The sequence below is a fragment of the Ptychodera flava genome, chromosome 22, assembly GCF_041260155.1.
Source record: "Ptychodera flava strain L36383 chromosome 22, AS_Pfla_20210202, whole genome shotgun sequence".
Taxonomy (NCBI): domain Eukaryota; kingdom Metazoa; phylum Hemichordata; class Enteropneusta; family Ptychoderidae; genus Ptychodera; species Ptychodera flava.
In genome coordinates this window covers 1,932,863-1,949,842 of record NC_091949.1, presented here as the reverse complement: position 1 = coordinate 1,949,842, position 16,980 = coordinate 1,932,863, and the positions used below count along the sequence as shown (strand labels likewise).

The 16,980-nt window shown below is 41.1% G+C and overlaps 1 protein-coding gene across 7 annotated transcripts in view; it reads right to left on the bottom strand.

The window, feature by feature from the left end:
* LOC139122447 (E3 ubiquitin-protein ligase CCNB1IP1-like) overlaps window positions 1-16,980 on the bottom strand; it is a 145,831-nt gene that overhangs the window by 77,979 nt on the left and 50,872 nt on the right. For all 7 annotated transcript variants that reach the window (XM_070687824.1, XM_070687827.1, XM_070687828.1 and 4 more), the window contains one exon: window positions 3,345-3,459. In XM_070687824.1, the coding sequence (XP_070543925.1) occupies window positions 3,345-3,459 (115 nt within the window). The remainder of the gene's footprint in view (window positions 1-3,344; window positions 3,460-16,980) is intronic.

Sequence of the window (16,980 nt, the reverse complement as noted above, 5' to 3'; positions counted from 1 at the left end):
ATAGCTCATCTTTGATCTGTTTATATATTGTCACAGATTCCTTATTTACATTAGCAGGTATTTTGTGCCAAGCATTATTTTGCAAACATTGGACAATAAACATTAGTATGTCATCATTCTGAGTAGCGTTATTTTTTCATCTAAGGTTACAGCACGAGGTTTTGAGTGATGTTTCACAAACGAAATATACTGATCAGTATAGGATGCATCACGAGATTTAAATTCACCAGGATGGCGTGATAGATAATCACTAGGATTTTTCATTCCCTCTATATATTAAACTTTGAATCTAAATCTTTGGGCTTTAATTACCCACCTTTCAATACGCGTTGACATTTTATGGTATTCTTGACTATTAAATATTCGAACAAGTGGTTTGTGATCTGTTTCCACAACAAAATCAGGCGATCCATCCAAATATAAACGATGATAATCTAAACCCCAGGAAATCGCTAAGGCTTCTCGTTCCAGTTGGCTATAACGTTTTTCGGTTTCTGATAATGACCTACTGGCACAGCTGATAAGCGTATCATTTTGATGCAAAATAGCACTAATACCGACGGGACTTGCATCAACGGTAAGAGTTGTGGGTTTATTTATATCAAAATTACCTAAGGTTGTGTCAGAGCATATTGCACTCTTTATACTTTCAAACCAAGTTTCTTGAAGTTTCTTCTTCACCCCAAATGAATGGAACACCTTTTTTTGTAAGGCGTCTAAATGGCTCTGACAAAGTGCTAAATTGGGGCACCATCATAGAAGGCAAACCCAACATACCCATGTACCGTACTCGTCCGAGTATACGCCCCTGCTCGTGTATAAGCCCCCCTACTGATTTCAGAGGATTTTTGAAAATGCATTACATCCGTGTATAAGCCCCTACCCTAGTTTAACTCAAATACAGAAAAGTTAGGAGAGTATATTTGGTCATTAAACTTAGTAAAATTACTTTTAGATAATAAAGAAACTATTAAAAGATGTTAAAACAATGGGAAACTGGAGTAGTCTTGACAGCATCGTAAGGAAAATGACATGTTTTTCTAGTACTTTCTTGATTCTTTGAACCTGCTCACCCCGTCGACTAGATAGAATAGTCTCACTCACGTCCGCGATGTTTCCATCCTCAAAGCATGCAGTTTCTTTTGTTTGAAGCAATTATCCTTTCATTTGTGAAGACTTTTCCTGATGGCTATTACAATTTTCACCGCTATGTTGTTGTTTTCACAAGATGTTGACAGTTTAATACTGGAATATTGAGTTGCCTTTCCGTGTAGGCAATGCATGCCAGTTCAAATTACTGTTAATCAGCAGCATACATGACGTCTTTGTTTCAAGTTTGGGGTTTTTTTCGACACTGAAATTTCACCAAAATGTCATTTCTGTATTCAGAGATTGTACAATCAATTTCAATCAATGTGTAAGTCGATTTTGAAAGCGATAGAAAGATCGAGTGATGTTGAAAAAACTCGTGCATCAAATTAGCATCAATTAAGTGTCCATGACAGATAACATGGGGTTGCTCGAGTATAAGCCCCTCCCCTAGTTTTACCGCCGTTTAGTGTTGCCGAACCGGGGGCTTATACTCGGAGAAGTACGGTAAATGAACGAACTTCAGAAACGTTCTCGGGGCGTTTTAGGTCACGGATTGTTTCGATTCGTTTTTCATTACAATGCATTCCATTTCTATCGAATGTGAATCCAAAGAACTCTATGACTGGAACTAAAAACACGCATTTTGACAAACCGATAGTCAAGCCATATTCAGCCAAGCGAGACAAACATGCATGGAGTGCTTTGTCATGCGCCTCCTGATCTACACCATGAATAATTATGTCATCAGCAATACTTTCAACACCTGGAATATCTTGTAAAATTAGCGACATTTCGTTTTGGCAAATTTCAGCTGCCAAATTGATACTGATTGTCGTAATATTCCGAGATTCTTGATCAAGTACAAATTGTAAATAGTGCTTATTAGCATCCAATTTACTGAATACAGTGGAACCATGAAGTTTTGTACGAATTTCTTGTACAGTTGGAGTCTTGCTATGACTCGGCAAAATCCTCGTCGCCAATGTAATGTTCAGAATGGCCAAGTAGAAAGGCATATTCACCCATACATACAGTAACGGGAGCTAACAATTCAAATATATATCCCTAATTTGCAAAGTTCATTAAATATGCAAATTAGGAATTGGCTGAAGCTAAAACGCTGAATGACTTTCAATAATGTTAAAAACTAGTATCTTTAATATTCATACTAAGTTTGGTCAATTTTGATTGAGTCAAATCAGACATATATCCCTAATTAGGAACGTTAAATACGCAAATTAGCAACTATCTTTCATGTTACCCCTTAATGGTTCCCTTTGCTGATATATCTTGGTGTGATCAGCAGTTGTAGCAAATCTCATCACATTGTGTGTGTCGATTTAATGTATATCCATTTTTCTAAAATCATTAATTATGCAAATGAACAAAAAGTATGTATGCCACACCCACCAAAATTTAATCAGTTCTTGCCATTTGCTAACTGAATCTATGTATTAGATTTGATTCCGATCTGATAAGCTGTTTTTGAGATATCGGACCAACAGACAGACAGACATCGCTGCGACATATCTTTTTTTTTTATGCCCACGTGTGTAAACACGTGAGCAAACAAAAGTGTTTTTAATAATTTTTAAATCTCATTTGCATATTTTGAGATTATCACATAAGAATACAATTTCATCTTGAGTTTATGTATGAAGTGGTTTGATGTTGCGATAAAAGGACTCCATACATGCATACAAACTTACACATATCCAGGCAGACACACAGACAAATACATGCACAGGCATATATGCATGCACGCAGAGGAACATTAGGGGAAGACTGCATTAACTTGCATGGTACCTGAAACCCGAGTCCTTGCCTGACCAACTCGGGTGACAAACAGAAGACTTTTAATCCCTCAAGGTGTGAATGTTCCATTGTTATGTTTATCTAATCCAGTTGGTGCCATTGTAGTGCCATTGTAGGAAAGGCAGGTCTGTGAAATTGATCCTCACAGAGAAGTAGGGTATTCCTAAGTTAATGGAGCCTTCCCGTAATGAGTTTCACATTCATCATGTGGCATGGAATTACAGTAGCTTAATTTGGCAACAGTAACCTGTAAAAATGTCTGTAAATTTGTTTGGAATATCAGACTTATTACATGTATCTGGCAATCAGCAGTTGTCAACTGTACAAAAACAAAGTGCTTGGTCTTAACTCTATGTATGTTGCAACTTTTCATACTGTGGGTCACTTCTTAGCTATTCATTCTACCTCTTTCTAACTTGTTCATTGGAAAAGGATACCTTTGACTTCTGCTTGAGCTCTACTCAGGATTTGTTCATAATATTGTTCAAGCTGAGTGTTTCTTTCTTTGTTTTTATTGGCCATGTATTCCTGATATGTCCTTTCCTGATGGTTCTGTAATCAAGTATGGGTATTTCAGAATAGTGGCAATAATATTTGAAAGCTTGAAGAAATAGTAGCTAGTATTGCTTTAAAAATTGCAAAGAATTATTACAAGTTACATGTACTCAAACAAGTCATTGACAATGACATAAATGACAAAAATCAGACATCCAGCTCTATTGGCATGCTCAGAATTAGATAATATATAATAATTAATGAGGTACAGTATGTGGCGTCATAAGGTCTCCCATCATACCAAATATGAAGGGTGTAGCACTTGTGGTTACTGAGTTATGGACAAATATGTATATTTGAGATCAAAGGTCATCAAGGTCCCATGACATTTTGTCAAAATATCCGAGATATATGCGTGAACGGATGGACTCACGGATGGACTCACAGGACCCAATCTGTAAGCTCACTTGACTTCATCCGTGGGGACTAAAAATTGTGTCACTGCATCCTTTTTGCAATATGAATACAATGAGAAACTAATTTTTTATTTTTCGTGGCCTTATACATGGGAGTCTATGGAGATCTGCCTTATACATTGGAGTCTATGGACGTGTAAACTAAAAATATGCAAATTTCACCACGATTTGCCCAAATTTGGGAAAGGTCACTCCTATGCACTTCCATACCAAGTTTCAAATCAATCGGACTTGTGGTTTCAGAGCAGGAGATTTTTTGACCAAAAATGGGAGAAAATTACAAAAAAATTCATGAAAAATAGCAAGTCAAGTCAGACTCAAAGTAGCACAATCATTTCTTGTCAGCCCAAAGTACTTACATGCTAATTTTTCATGTAATCTGCTCAGTGGTTATTGAGTTTTTTCAATTTTGACTGTTTTTACATTTTTTCACTTAATTTGCATATTTTTGGCAATGACAACTTCATTTGAACAAAATCTCATCTACAGCCCATCATCCATGTACACACCAAATATCAAGATGCAATGTACAGCGGTTTTGGAGTTTTTGATGTTGACGGACAGACATACAGACATACAGACATTTCCCTAGCCTATAAGAATAGCTTCCATTGCCATATATACATATGGCTATGGGAGCTAAAAAAACAGTTCCTCAAAATCATATTTTTCATCTACACAACAAATATCAAATCATTAAGTACTGCGGTTCTCAAGATATTTGAGTGGACGGACACCTCACAAACGGACATACATACATACATACAAACATACATACAGACTGACGCCGGACGGATACCCATCCCAATAGCTTCTATAGACTATAGTCTATAGTAGCTAACAAGAATGACAAAAGCAAATAAGGTCTGCAAAACAGGTTCTGGAGGTAAACTTTAGAAACATACATACCAACTTCTACATCAATGGGACTAATAGAATCTCACACCCCCCAGGACCTGGCATCAGATTTCTCACACAAAGAGTGTGAGAAATCTGATCCCAGGTCCTTGGTGTGTGAGATTCTTTTTCTCACATGACCACAAAATGCGTTAAATTCATATTGGACACGTACAATATTATCAAAAATCGTGACAACTCTGTCGTCTGCCGCTGTACTTTGACCTGCTTACTTTGTAGTTCTAGTCCGTGTGTTACTCGTTGTGCCATTGGATAACATTTTGCGCGTGGAACATGACAGACTGCTTATCATCCAATCAGAGGTCGTGTAATATTTACTGCAGAGTGTGGGACGGTTTCTGAGAGTATGGGATCGATTTTTCCCACACTCTCGATCCCGCACTCCCAGCAGCCAGGAACGTGAGAAAAGCAGATCCTACATACATTAGCAAATGCCAAAAAAAAAAATCAGCCAGAGAAGGCTTGACAAAAAGAAAAGGTGGGAGAGTGGGGAAATGTACAGTAGGTGAGTTATTCACAATCTTAGGGATTTTTTTAAATGTTATCAGTGCTGTCATTGGAATGTAAACAGCACTTAAGTTTGTTGATTATGACATCTGGAATTATCCTGGATCAAAATTTCTTACCAGTTCTTGTGTGTCTTACATGGAAAAGTTGTAAACATTGATCCGAAATGAAAAAATTAAACTCAGCTTTGTTTTCTGGATCAAATTTCACTACAAATTGATACCAAATATGACAACATTATGTTCACAGCTTAAACCATGGTCTCACAACATATCCTGAGTTGGTATAGGTCATTTAAGGTTACAGACTGAGAAAAAGTACCTAAATTTATACAAATTAGGGGTTTCCCAACGCTTCGAGCAAAAGATAAATTCCTTCAGGACTTTTATACCAAATTACAAAGCTATCAAAGAAGTAGTTTTTGAGAACAAGTTTTCTTGACCAAAAATGACAAAATTGTTTTAAAAATATGTTTTCTTGACCAAAAAGGACATAATTGTCTTAAAAATACAAATTTGCATATTTCTGGACAATTTCCATATATCCAACTATTACCATCCCTGGGCATCTGTATACCAAATATCAAAGCTATCAGATTACAATGGTCGCGGTGACTTTTTTCTCCTCGCGTACGGCATACGCATTAGTCTACTAAAATTGCGTAATGGCTGTATTTCAGTGCGTAATTTCACTTCCGCACTCGATTGATGGGAAAAAAACTGACTACAAAATACAATGTGCCGTTCAATAAACCTACACTACATATTCGGATTGTACGATGTAAGAATATTTTCATGAAAACAGTTTAACGAACAACTTGAACCACTGGGCATTGTTTCAAACATGCTGAAACGTAACAGCACAGGGTATTTTTTGGTAACCGGTGCATCATCATCACGGCTCACGGCTTCACTGTGGCACTGATCCCTTGTTGTTGTATCGGGACAATATGTCGTGGATTCTGACATGGGTTCAACTTCACTGCACTTCTCCGTGTTCTCCATGTTGGGTTGCCCGGTAGTGTCTTTCGAATGACCCTCTGAATCATTTTTTTCACGGACTCGCAGAGCAAAGTTGAACGAAAATAGAGTTGTCTGCTTTGACGCCATGCTTCATGTGTGCTTTGATCAAATTTGGGGACAGAAAGACGCTATGAGAGTGCACAGTGGGCATTAAATTTGTTGCAACATCCCTGTCAATCACTCACTTTGTGTCAAAAGTTTGAGAAACTATCGCTCGCTCGAAAATTAGCAACGTAATTCATAGGCACAGCTGACATGATAACGTGCCTTTGAACTACGATGCCGATTTTTCAGACCACGCCCAGAGAATCCGAAACTTTCCACACAAAATGAGTGATTGACAGAAATGTGTTGCAACAAATTTAATGTCAAGCCGGCACTCTTCTCGTCTGGTTGTCGCCTAAGCTCAGTCGCGGGGAAACATTTTACCGTTATCCTAAGGTGCGTATAGAAAACGCATAACAATGGAAAAAATGCGTAGAGGGTCAATTTCAATGTGTAAATACGCATGATTTTTGCGTAAGCGCGAACTCTGAGATTAGTAGTTTTTGGATAAAAAATTTTTGACCAAAAATTCGGAAAATTGCCCCGAAAATTACAAATATGAAAATTTCAATTCAATTTGTATAAACCTGACTGAGGTCATCCTGAGAAACATGTATACCAACTTTCAAAGCAATCGGACAAATAGTTTCAGAGAAAAAGATTTTTTGACTAAAAACTGAAAAAAATTACCCCAAAAATAGAAATATGCAAATTGTGGAATCTGTGTTTTATCACAGATGTGTTTTGTGATTACACCTAGCTATCTGCCTTCCTTACATCTTCACTGTTGTCCCCTTAGCCAATCGGCTCTTCTACCCATGACTGTTATCAATCCTCCTTCCCAGCCAATCAGCCACGTTTGCACACGACACTACATAATCAAGCCTTTGTCTCATCGCTCCCATTCATTCATTCATTCATTCATTCAGCCGCTGGGTTCATGCCATACCAGCTCAGCCTATTACTCTACGTCCGGAATCGTTTACGATCCCTTCCTTCGAACAACCATGCCGACCAAAGGACGTCCAAAGACAGCCAAGAAATCTCAGTGTCCGAATGCTCAGCCTGCTTCGAGACCCCGCGCTCAGCCCTACACAAGGCCGGCCATTGATCCATGTCCCGCTCCGCTGCAAGTGCACGTTGGATACTCTAGCTGCGAATACGGAGCACGTCCGCGGTACTAACGTAGTATTACTCACAATCCTTCTGATCGGCCTCAGGCGAATGACGGTCCTGGCATTCAAACCGAGTTCGGAACCAGGTCTCCTTCTGAAGTTCCATTGTCTGCAATGGTTCCTTTTGCCAGCATTTCGGCAGGCAGCGTCCCAAGCCAACATTACCAAGAAGATAGTTATGTAACAACTGCCATGTTTACGCAGCTGCAGACTTGGTCAACACGCTATTCAATATCCTGCAACAGCAACTCTGACCAGCGGCCACTAAGTCACCTATGAACTGTCTGACGTCACTTCCCGAAGTTCCACTCCAGAACGTAAACAACACAATCCAAGATGGCGGCGCACTACGTTCTAACAACGTCGATGTCATCCCCTCCTCATCGTCATCCATATCCAAAGACGTGGGACTTCGGCACATCTTCGAGTTCAACCATAAGGCACCGGACTCTTAAATTTACTCTGCCTAATTTCCGACAATTTCTAGCTCGTCTGTACGTTGGACAAGTCGCAGGCTGACTACGAGTAACCATAGAGCTACCTCCATGGAGTAACTGACTTTGCTTGGCCATATACCGCCCACGGCGATCATTTTCCTGGCCTATGTTGAACCCGGCTTTTCTGTCACGTCCGACCGCTCAATCCGACCCATCGTACCCATCCAGCGCCATGCAGCCCCGCAAGAATTTCATAAGCATTATTCACATGACTGCGAATCAACAGGACACAACAGCCAGACGCCGTCAAGAAGCGAACGTAACGACGGTCATAGTGACCACATTGACTCCAGACTTGGTCGACCTGCCTGTTTTGGTGGCGGGCCCAGAAACCTCATCAAACCTGATGTCATCAGTTCCTATCACGTACATCGTATCACGCTACACCAATGTCCAGCAAGAATCGACAAGAGGATCAGTTGACTGACCGACGACTGTATCAGTTTCCGATTCAGAATAGTAATTAGTCGTGCATAGCCCGTCATAGGACAGCTACCTGCACAGGGAAAACAACGGACTTTGACCCTATGACGTCAAAACAAACTCAGACTTAGGACCGAAGATGGCGGCGCCCATGGTGTCAAGTTGCCACAGCGTCACTCAACTCAAGGCGACCATTTAAGTAATATCGTATGATTTCAAGCATACCAACGAGTCCTTCCGACCAGCAGTTCACAACGATCTAAACACGGCCTCATTTTCTGTTTGACTGAGTGAAAGCGAAACAAGGTACAGTTTCAACTCAAGACTCAATTGAGTCAACTCTACGCGGTCAACCAACAATGACTAGCAATTTCTCCGAGCATGTAAATATGCGGCAGCTCAAGGCTACCCCTACGTGATTAACTTTCAGACTGTTAAGCGAAGAGTTAGAAGCGTATCAACATGACACTCCTGCGTTTGCGGACAATCAAGTCAGACTAGCAAATAAATTCAGAGCATACATATGCGGAAGCTGAAGGCTAACTCGCTGTAAAGCATCCTATCGGTGGCCTACTTAACAGTTGTCTCACCAATCGGACGTAACCTGCTCCCAGCTACCTATTGGATGTTACAGACCAGTTACACCTGTCAGTTAATGTGTCACCAAGCGCAGCTGCTGGATGTCACCCGATGATCTCTCCTTACTTCTACCTTGGATTACGCTGCGGTGCCACAAGAAAGAACCAACAAACTACAGCTGGAGATCGAGAACGACCGGTCATCCTATATCGCCTTTCAGACTGATGTTTGCCATCTCGTTGGCATGTTCTGTCTGCTAGGGTTGACTTGGCAATGAATCTTGCCTTCTTCTTTTTTTTTCATGCTACGATAAGGCCATGACTTACCTTTTGCGTTGAAATTACTACTTATTAGGAGTTCAGTTTTGCTAGCATTCGCCTACTTGTCGCTCGTTTATTTACCTGTTTGCAGCTCATGTTACCTGGCTCTCTTCGTTTTGCATGCATTATCGTGCCCCCCTTTTTCAGCATGTTGATTTGGCCATCCTGCACAAGCGTTTTCCCAGCTTTGCATGTATTGCGCAGTCTGGCCTTACATGCAGCCCCACGCAATTTGCTCTTCATACAGCTTAGCGATGTCTTTCACATTTCTTTTTTCCTTTCATTTTAGATGCACTGTTTCAAACTACTGTGCCACTCCCAGGAAGCCGAACCCTGCAGCTGCACTTGTCGGCAATCTCACAAGCATCCCAGCGAAAACATACGAAAACAAAAACATTTGCTAGCGTCTGTAACCCATCGGGCATTTTGTACCAGGGCCCCTGCATAAGCCAGTGCCTGAACTGTATCATGGAGTCTGATTAGCCCAACGTCTACGTATTAGCGAACTCTCTGTCCATAAAACATTTCGGTCAGCAGACCCATGGATAACTTACCACGAACCGCTTTATGGCATTACATCAGCACTTTGACTTTTGTGGATTGACTGGAGGAACATGCTTTCTTTCAGAACACTTTCACTTTCAAAGCAAAGGACTACAGACTTCATCCTTTGCCATTTGGCAGTATTACAGTTTTTAGTAATGTCTCATAACCGCCACTTTTATCCCACATCAGTTTCCTCATATCATGCGATTCATTGCCGTTTCGAAAGAACTGACATTTAACTCTGTCATGGACTTCACACTTCGTTCGACCAGCAACATTCCATTGAAGAGGCTTTGCTTCGCATGCTTGGACATTTTTCCAGTTAACAGCGACGTTCCGCTTTGCCTGTTCACTGCTCTACATGGAAATCCCAGACCACCTTTTAGGTAGATGGTCTAGCAACTGCCACCGACTTGACAGTTACATAAGGACATCAGAAATTTCCCTGCGTCACATTTTTCAACAGCTAGCCTCCTGTATCACCACTATGGCGATCCCATGGGCCCGAGTGTTGAAGGAACCCCATTTTTGGTTCCGAAACACCATTAAGACGAATCACTCAATCAACAAACCGGTTTACCGGCGCGGGGACCCAGATCACATGACTAGGCTCAAAACACTATCGATTCACCGGTGTCTCGCCATGTATTCCACACAAATAAATGCATTGTTCCTTTTATTCACCATATCGTAATACTAATTCTTGGTATAGCCGATGTGTGGCGTTGCCCTCATTCTCCTTTATATCATGCCTTTCATTGCTGCTTTGAAAGAATTGACATTTAACGCTGTCATGGACTGCACACTTCATTCGACCTGCAACAGGCCATTGAAGAAGCTTGCTTTGCATACTCAGACATTTTCCATAGTTAACAGCGACGTTCCACTTTGCCTGATCCGTTCTCTGCTGCTCTACATGGAAATCCCAGACCACCTTTTAGGTAGATGGTCTAGCAACTGCTACCGACTTACATGTACTACATCAGAACATCAGAAATTGGCGTCACGCTTTTCAACGGCTAGCCTCCTTACTGTGTGAACACTCAAACACTTATCTACTGCGATCTATGTCGTCACTTCAAGTCGGCCTTATTTCACCGCATCAACAGACTCACACGTTTACACGTCTTGTTGTGTTTCATGTCTGCGTTTTGCCATCTGGACTCACTGGGTGCACACTCAAACACTTTTTAACGGCTGCCTATTCGTCATTGCAAGTCAGCCTCATTCCATTGCATTATGACTCACACGTTACATGTCTCGTCGTGTTTCACATCTGTGTTCTGTCACCTAACGTTCCTACATGTACGTTGTTTCCACCCGGGCTCACTCGGTTATTGAACCAAACTTTTTAGGATTGGGGATTTAGTCGAGCGGTTTGTCTGTTGTCCTCTGCGCTAGGTGATTGGGTGCCGTGCGTTGTGGGTTCGAGTCCCGGTTGATACCATCGTATTTCTCTTTCCCGGGTCGATAGCTCTGCTGGTGGACAGAATTGTCCCCGAGGCTATCTTCCGCCCGGTGTAAAGCGTTGTATTCATTGCTTCGCTTCGATATAGTTTGTGTGAGATGTATGATAGCGTGTGTGCTAGCGTGAGTGCTTCGCGAACTCTACGGCGAGTGGAGAGGGCGCAGTCAAAATTGTAACATCCTTAGCTCGGTTATTGAACCAATCTTTTTAGGATTGGGGATTTAGTCAAGCGGTTTGTCTGTTGTCCTCTGCGCTAGGTGATTGGGTGCCGTGCGTTGTGGGTTCGAATCCCGGTTGATACCATCGTATTTCTCTTTCCCGGGTCGATAGCTCTGCTGGTGGACAGAATTGTCCCCGAGGCTATCTTCCGCCCGGTGTAAAGCGTTGTATTCATTGCTTCGCTTCGATATAGTTTGTGTGAGATGTATGATAGCGTGTGTGCTAGCGTGAGTGCTTCACGAACTCTACGGCGAGTGGAGAGGGCGCAGTCAAAATTGTAACATCCTTAGCTCGGTTATTGAACCAATCTTTTTGGGATTGGGGATTTAGTCGAGCGGTTTGTCTGTTGTCCTCTGCGCTAGGTGATTGGGTGCCATGCGTTGTGGGTTCGAGTCCCGGTTGATACCATCGTATTTACCTGTCCCCCGGGACCCCCTCCCCCCAAGCCATATCATCACCACGGTGATCCCTTGGGCGTGAGAACCTCGTCTTCGTTCCATGTTTCCACCTGGGCTCATGCAGTTTACCTTTCCCCCAGGATCCCCTCCCCCAGGCCGTATCACCACCGCGGTGTTCCCCTGGATGCAAGAACCACTTTACTAACATCATTCTCAATTTCTTCCGTCCTTTTGGGGGTCACTTCAGTCATACTTCCTTCATTTGGGCTTTGGATTCCATCCTGACCCCCATTTCTCGGGAATTCCACTCCTTTCCCACATTGCGGCCTCTCAGGATGGATTCATCATCAAGGTCATTCAGACCTTGACCCCAAGGTCACCAATGACCGTTGCTCGGTTGCTTGACTGAAGGGGCCCTCTCCCATATATTTTGCTCATATTTCATTGTAGGTTAGTTTGCTACTTCTATATTGACTGTTTTGTATTGTAAGTTTTGATAGTACTTAGTTTGAGATCTGCGAGGGCACTAGTTCTATGCCCTTTACTGCTTTATATTTGCCGTTTCATCTTGTGCTTTATTCTATACTTTGTTGGCGTTTACGTTCTCCTTTTTGCAATAAACCCTCCTGTCTTTCTCAACTTAGCGGTGGTGTGTTCACAAAGTGGAATCTGTGTTTTATCACAGATGTGTTTTGTGATTACACCTAGCTATCTGCCTTCCTTACATCTTCACTGTTGTCCCCTTAGCCAATCGGCTCTTCTACCCATGACGGTTATCAATCCTCCTTCCCAGCCAATCAGCCACGTTTGCACACGACACTACATAAACAAGCCTTTGTCTCATCGCTCCCATTCATTCATTCATTCATTCAGCCGCTGGGTTCATGCCATACCAGCTCAGCCTATCCCACCACCATCCCCGTCTCCTCCTGTTTTTTCCCTTTCTTTCAAGTGTCCGGGCTTTGGATTCCATCCTGACCCCCATTTCTCGGGAATTCAACTCCTTTCCCACATTGCGGCCTCTCAGGATGGATTCATCATCAAGGTCATTCAGACCTTGACCCCAAGGTCACCAATGACCGTTGCTCGGTTGCTTGACTGAAGGGGCCCTCTCCCATATATTTTGCTCATATTTTATTGTAGGTTAGTTTGCTACTTCTATATTGACTGTTTTGTATTGTAAGTTTTGATAGTACTTAGTTTGAGATCTGCGACTGCACTAGTTCTATGCCCTTTACTGCTTTATATTTGCCGTTTCATCTTGTGCTTTATTCTATACTTTGTTGGCGTTTACGTTCTCCTTTTTGCAATAAACCCTCCTGTCTTTCCTCAACTTAGCGGTGGTGTGTTCACAAATAGTCAGTTGTCCAAAATCACACATGCCGAATACATGTAAATTTGGATGGCTAGTTCTGGCTTATCAATTTTGGTCTCAATTAGCCAGACTGCATTGGTATACCAAATGTGAGCTAAAAAAAGTCATTTAAAATAGAAAGCTTCAAATATTGACATCAAATCTATATGTTTAAATGAGTTGGGCCTAAGGTACCTAAAGACAAAATATGACAATGATCAGTTGAGTACCAGTAGTTCCTGAGTTATTGATTTTTGACCATTTTCACAGTTTTTTCTACCTCATTTGCATATCTATGAGACTAAAAAGTTCATTTTTAAAAAGCACATCTACACCATATATGGCATCACTACACCAAAAATCAGCTTAATACGTGCAGCGATTCGTGAGTTTTTGCGTTGGACGGACAGACATCCATCCATGCATACATACATACATACAGACAGACATCTCACATACAGACTTTTTTCAACCATATAACCTCCCAATTGTCATATATATATGGCAAATGGGAGCTTAAAAAGCTTTTAAGAGTAAGTATATATAACTAACCAGATATGAACTGAATATGCTCACGTGTTTTACAACAGGTTCATTAATAGTAGTACCCTTCACAGAACAATAAGATATATCTTATCACTATATGTAGCTGGTTTTTCGCACAGTACTCTCAGAGTTTAATAACAAATGACAAAACTTTATTTAATATGCAAATGAGCTGTTAATTAACTTGACACTGCTCAATGCTTCATGGGACAACTAGATATCCATCAGATCAACATTTGTAGCACGTTTTATTTAATTTAGTGCTGTAATTTTAGAGTAATGTCACTAATTACAAAGTTCATTAAACATGCAAATAAACCCTACATCAACTTGACACTGTTCAATGATTCATAGCACAATTAAATATTTATCAAATCAATTTCTGTAGCATGTTTCACAAAATTTGGTGGCGTAATTTCAGAGTTATATACCTCATTACAAAGTTTATTAAATATGCAAATGAACCCTTAATTAACTTTACACTACTAAATGCTTTACAACACAGTTAGATATCTGTCAGATCAGTATATGTAGCAGTTTTCATGACGTTTGATGCAGTTATTTCGGAGTTATATGACTAATTAAAAACTTCATCAGGGTTTTACATCACTTTTAACTTTTGAGAGTCCCTGGGACTCCTGGTGTTAGAAAATGGGAGTCCTACATCAAATTATGGGGGTCCCAATTTTTTCACAAAAATGTTTTATAGTTTATCAATGCCATGGTCTTCACTGTGTTCATTAGTATTAATTTGCATACACAGAGACAACAAGGTTCCATATTGTACGTGGAGGGGTAACTATTGTGCAACACATGCACACAACTATAGGCATATTCAACTGACTGTATAGTTTGAACCGCCTGTATAACTATAATGAAGAGTTGAAGACAAAAACACATTTCACTAACCTTTTGATCGATTAATTTTGGTGTTGACCCAACTTACATTAGTTTAATTCACGTACGCGTGTGTAACTATCTGTGGCTTATCGAGTCACGGACTCGTACTACCATACATACTAGTCAATCCGTTCGCCAAGTTTGATCACATTTTTGACAAGCACGCCACAAAATCCGCCACAAAATGGAAAGAAACCACTAAGCAGGGTTTTACATGACGCGCATTTCTGCGTCCTTTACGCATAAAACCGGACGCAGGACCCCTCAAAAACTAAACCACGCGTCCCTTGGGACGCAGCAATATCTGTTGCTGGTGTACACCTTGCGAAGCTGCTGAACACGTAAAACACATCCCAGTAAACCTACCGACCCCGTACTTTAACCCTTAAAGTGCCGCGTCGGTTTATAAACCGACACGGCATTCTCGCTCTCAGCGCCACGTCGGTATATAAACCGACAGTGATTGCGTTCTATGCTTATGCCTAACTTAGCTATGCATTGCCGAACTCAGCCAGAAGGAGGGTATTCCTGACCCTTTGAACCCAGTTTAGTACCATATAAGGACTAAAATAATGACATCATGCAGCCTAACAATCGAAAATTCCAGTAATTTATGCGAACTTTCTTCAAAAGAGGTCAGCGGTTTTCATGAATATTTAATCAGGTCTGCAGTTTCACCCGTACGCGGATACGGCCACCACAGTGCATTGAACGAAACACGTACGTACGTTTTGAAAGCTTTACCATGCCGTAGACACGGAAGACAACTATATTATGCCAAGCTACTGCCCTCTGGGTGATAGAAATGATAGATTTTACAGTTTTTTTGAGAATATTTTATGGAAAAATGACGCGATTTGGTGACCAAATCGATCGCGATAGTGAACTTCGAACGTATCGGCGGCCAAGATGGCGGCACTGTGTGATGCCTAACTCTCGACATGGAACCCGAGGTTAAGGTTTTCGAAGTCCAAAACATGCAAGATTGAGAAATTTGTAAGGATTCGGTTAAATTGAAGTGTATTTTGTGAATTTTCAAGCGTTTGACTGCCAAAAAGCCCCTTTAAACTGTTGATATTTGACCTCCGGCCGTCCTGAAGCGAGACGGCCATAACAGTCGACCCGGTTTGTAAATGAAATGTAGTTGTTCTGAACTGTTGACATTGCGAGACATTTCCTACGTGTTACGCATTTTTTTAACTGAAATAAACCGGACATGAAACTTTTTCTCGATACTTAGTGGTTTCTTTCCATTTTGTGGCGGATTTTGTGGCGTGCTTGTCAAAAAATGTGATCAAACTTGGCGAACGGATTGACTAGTATGTATGGTAGTACGAGTCCGTGACTCGATAAGCCACAGATAGTTACACACGCGTACGTGAATTAAACTAATGTAAGTTGGGTCAAACACCAAAATTAATCGATAAAAAGGTTAGTGAAATGTGTTTTTGTCTTCAACTCTTCATTATAGTTATACAGGCGGTTCAAACTATACAGAGTCAGTTGAATATGCCCTATAGTTGTGTGCATGTGTTGCACAATAGTTACCCCTCCATGTACAATATGGAACCTTGTGTATGCAAATTAATACTAAGAACACAGTGAAGACCATGGCATTGATAAACTATAAAACATTTTTGTGAAATAAATTGGGACCCCCATATTTTGATGTAGGACTCCCATTTTCTAACACCAGGAGTCCCAGGGACTCTCAAAAGTTAAAAGTGATGTAAAACCCTGCACTAAGTATCGAGAAAAAGTTTCATGTCCAGTTTTATTCAGTTCAAAAATGCGTAACACGTAGGAAATGTCTCGCAATGTCAACAGTTCAGAACAACTACATTTCATTTACAAACCGGGTCGACTGTTATGGCCGTCTCGCTTCAGGACGGCCGGAGGTCAAATATCAACAGTTTAAAGGGCTTTTTGGCAGTCAAACGCTTGAAAATTCACAAAATACACTTCAATTTAACCGAATCCTTACAAATTTCTCAATCTTGCATGTTTTGGACTTCGAAAACCTTAACCTCGGGTTCCATGTCGAGAGTTAGGCATCACACAGTGCCGCCATCTTGGCCGCCGATACGTTCGAAGTTCACTATCGCGATCGATTTGGTCACCAAATCGCGTCATTTTTCCATAAATATTCTCAAAAAAACTGTAAAATCTATCATTTCTATCACCC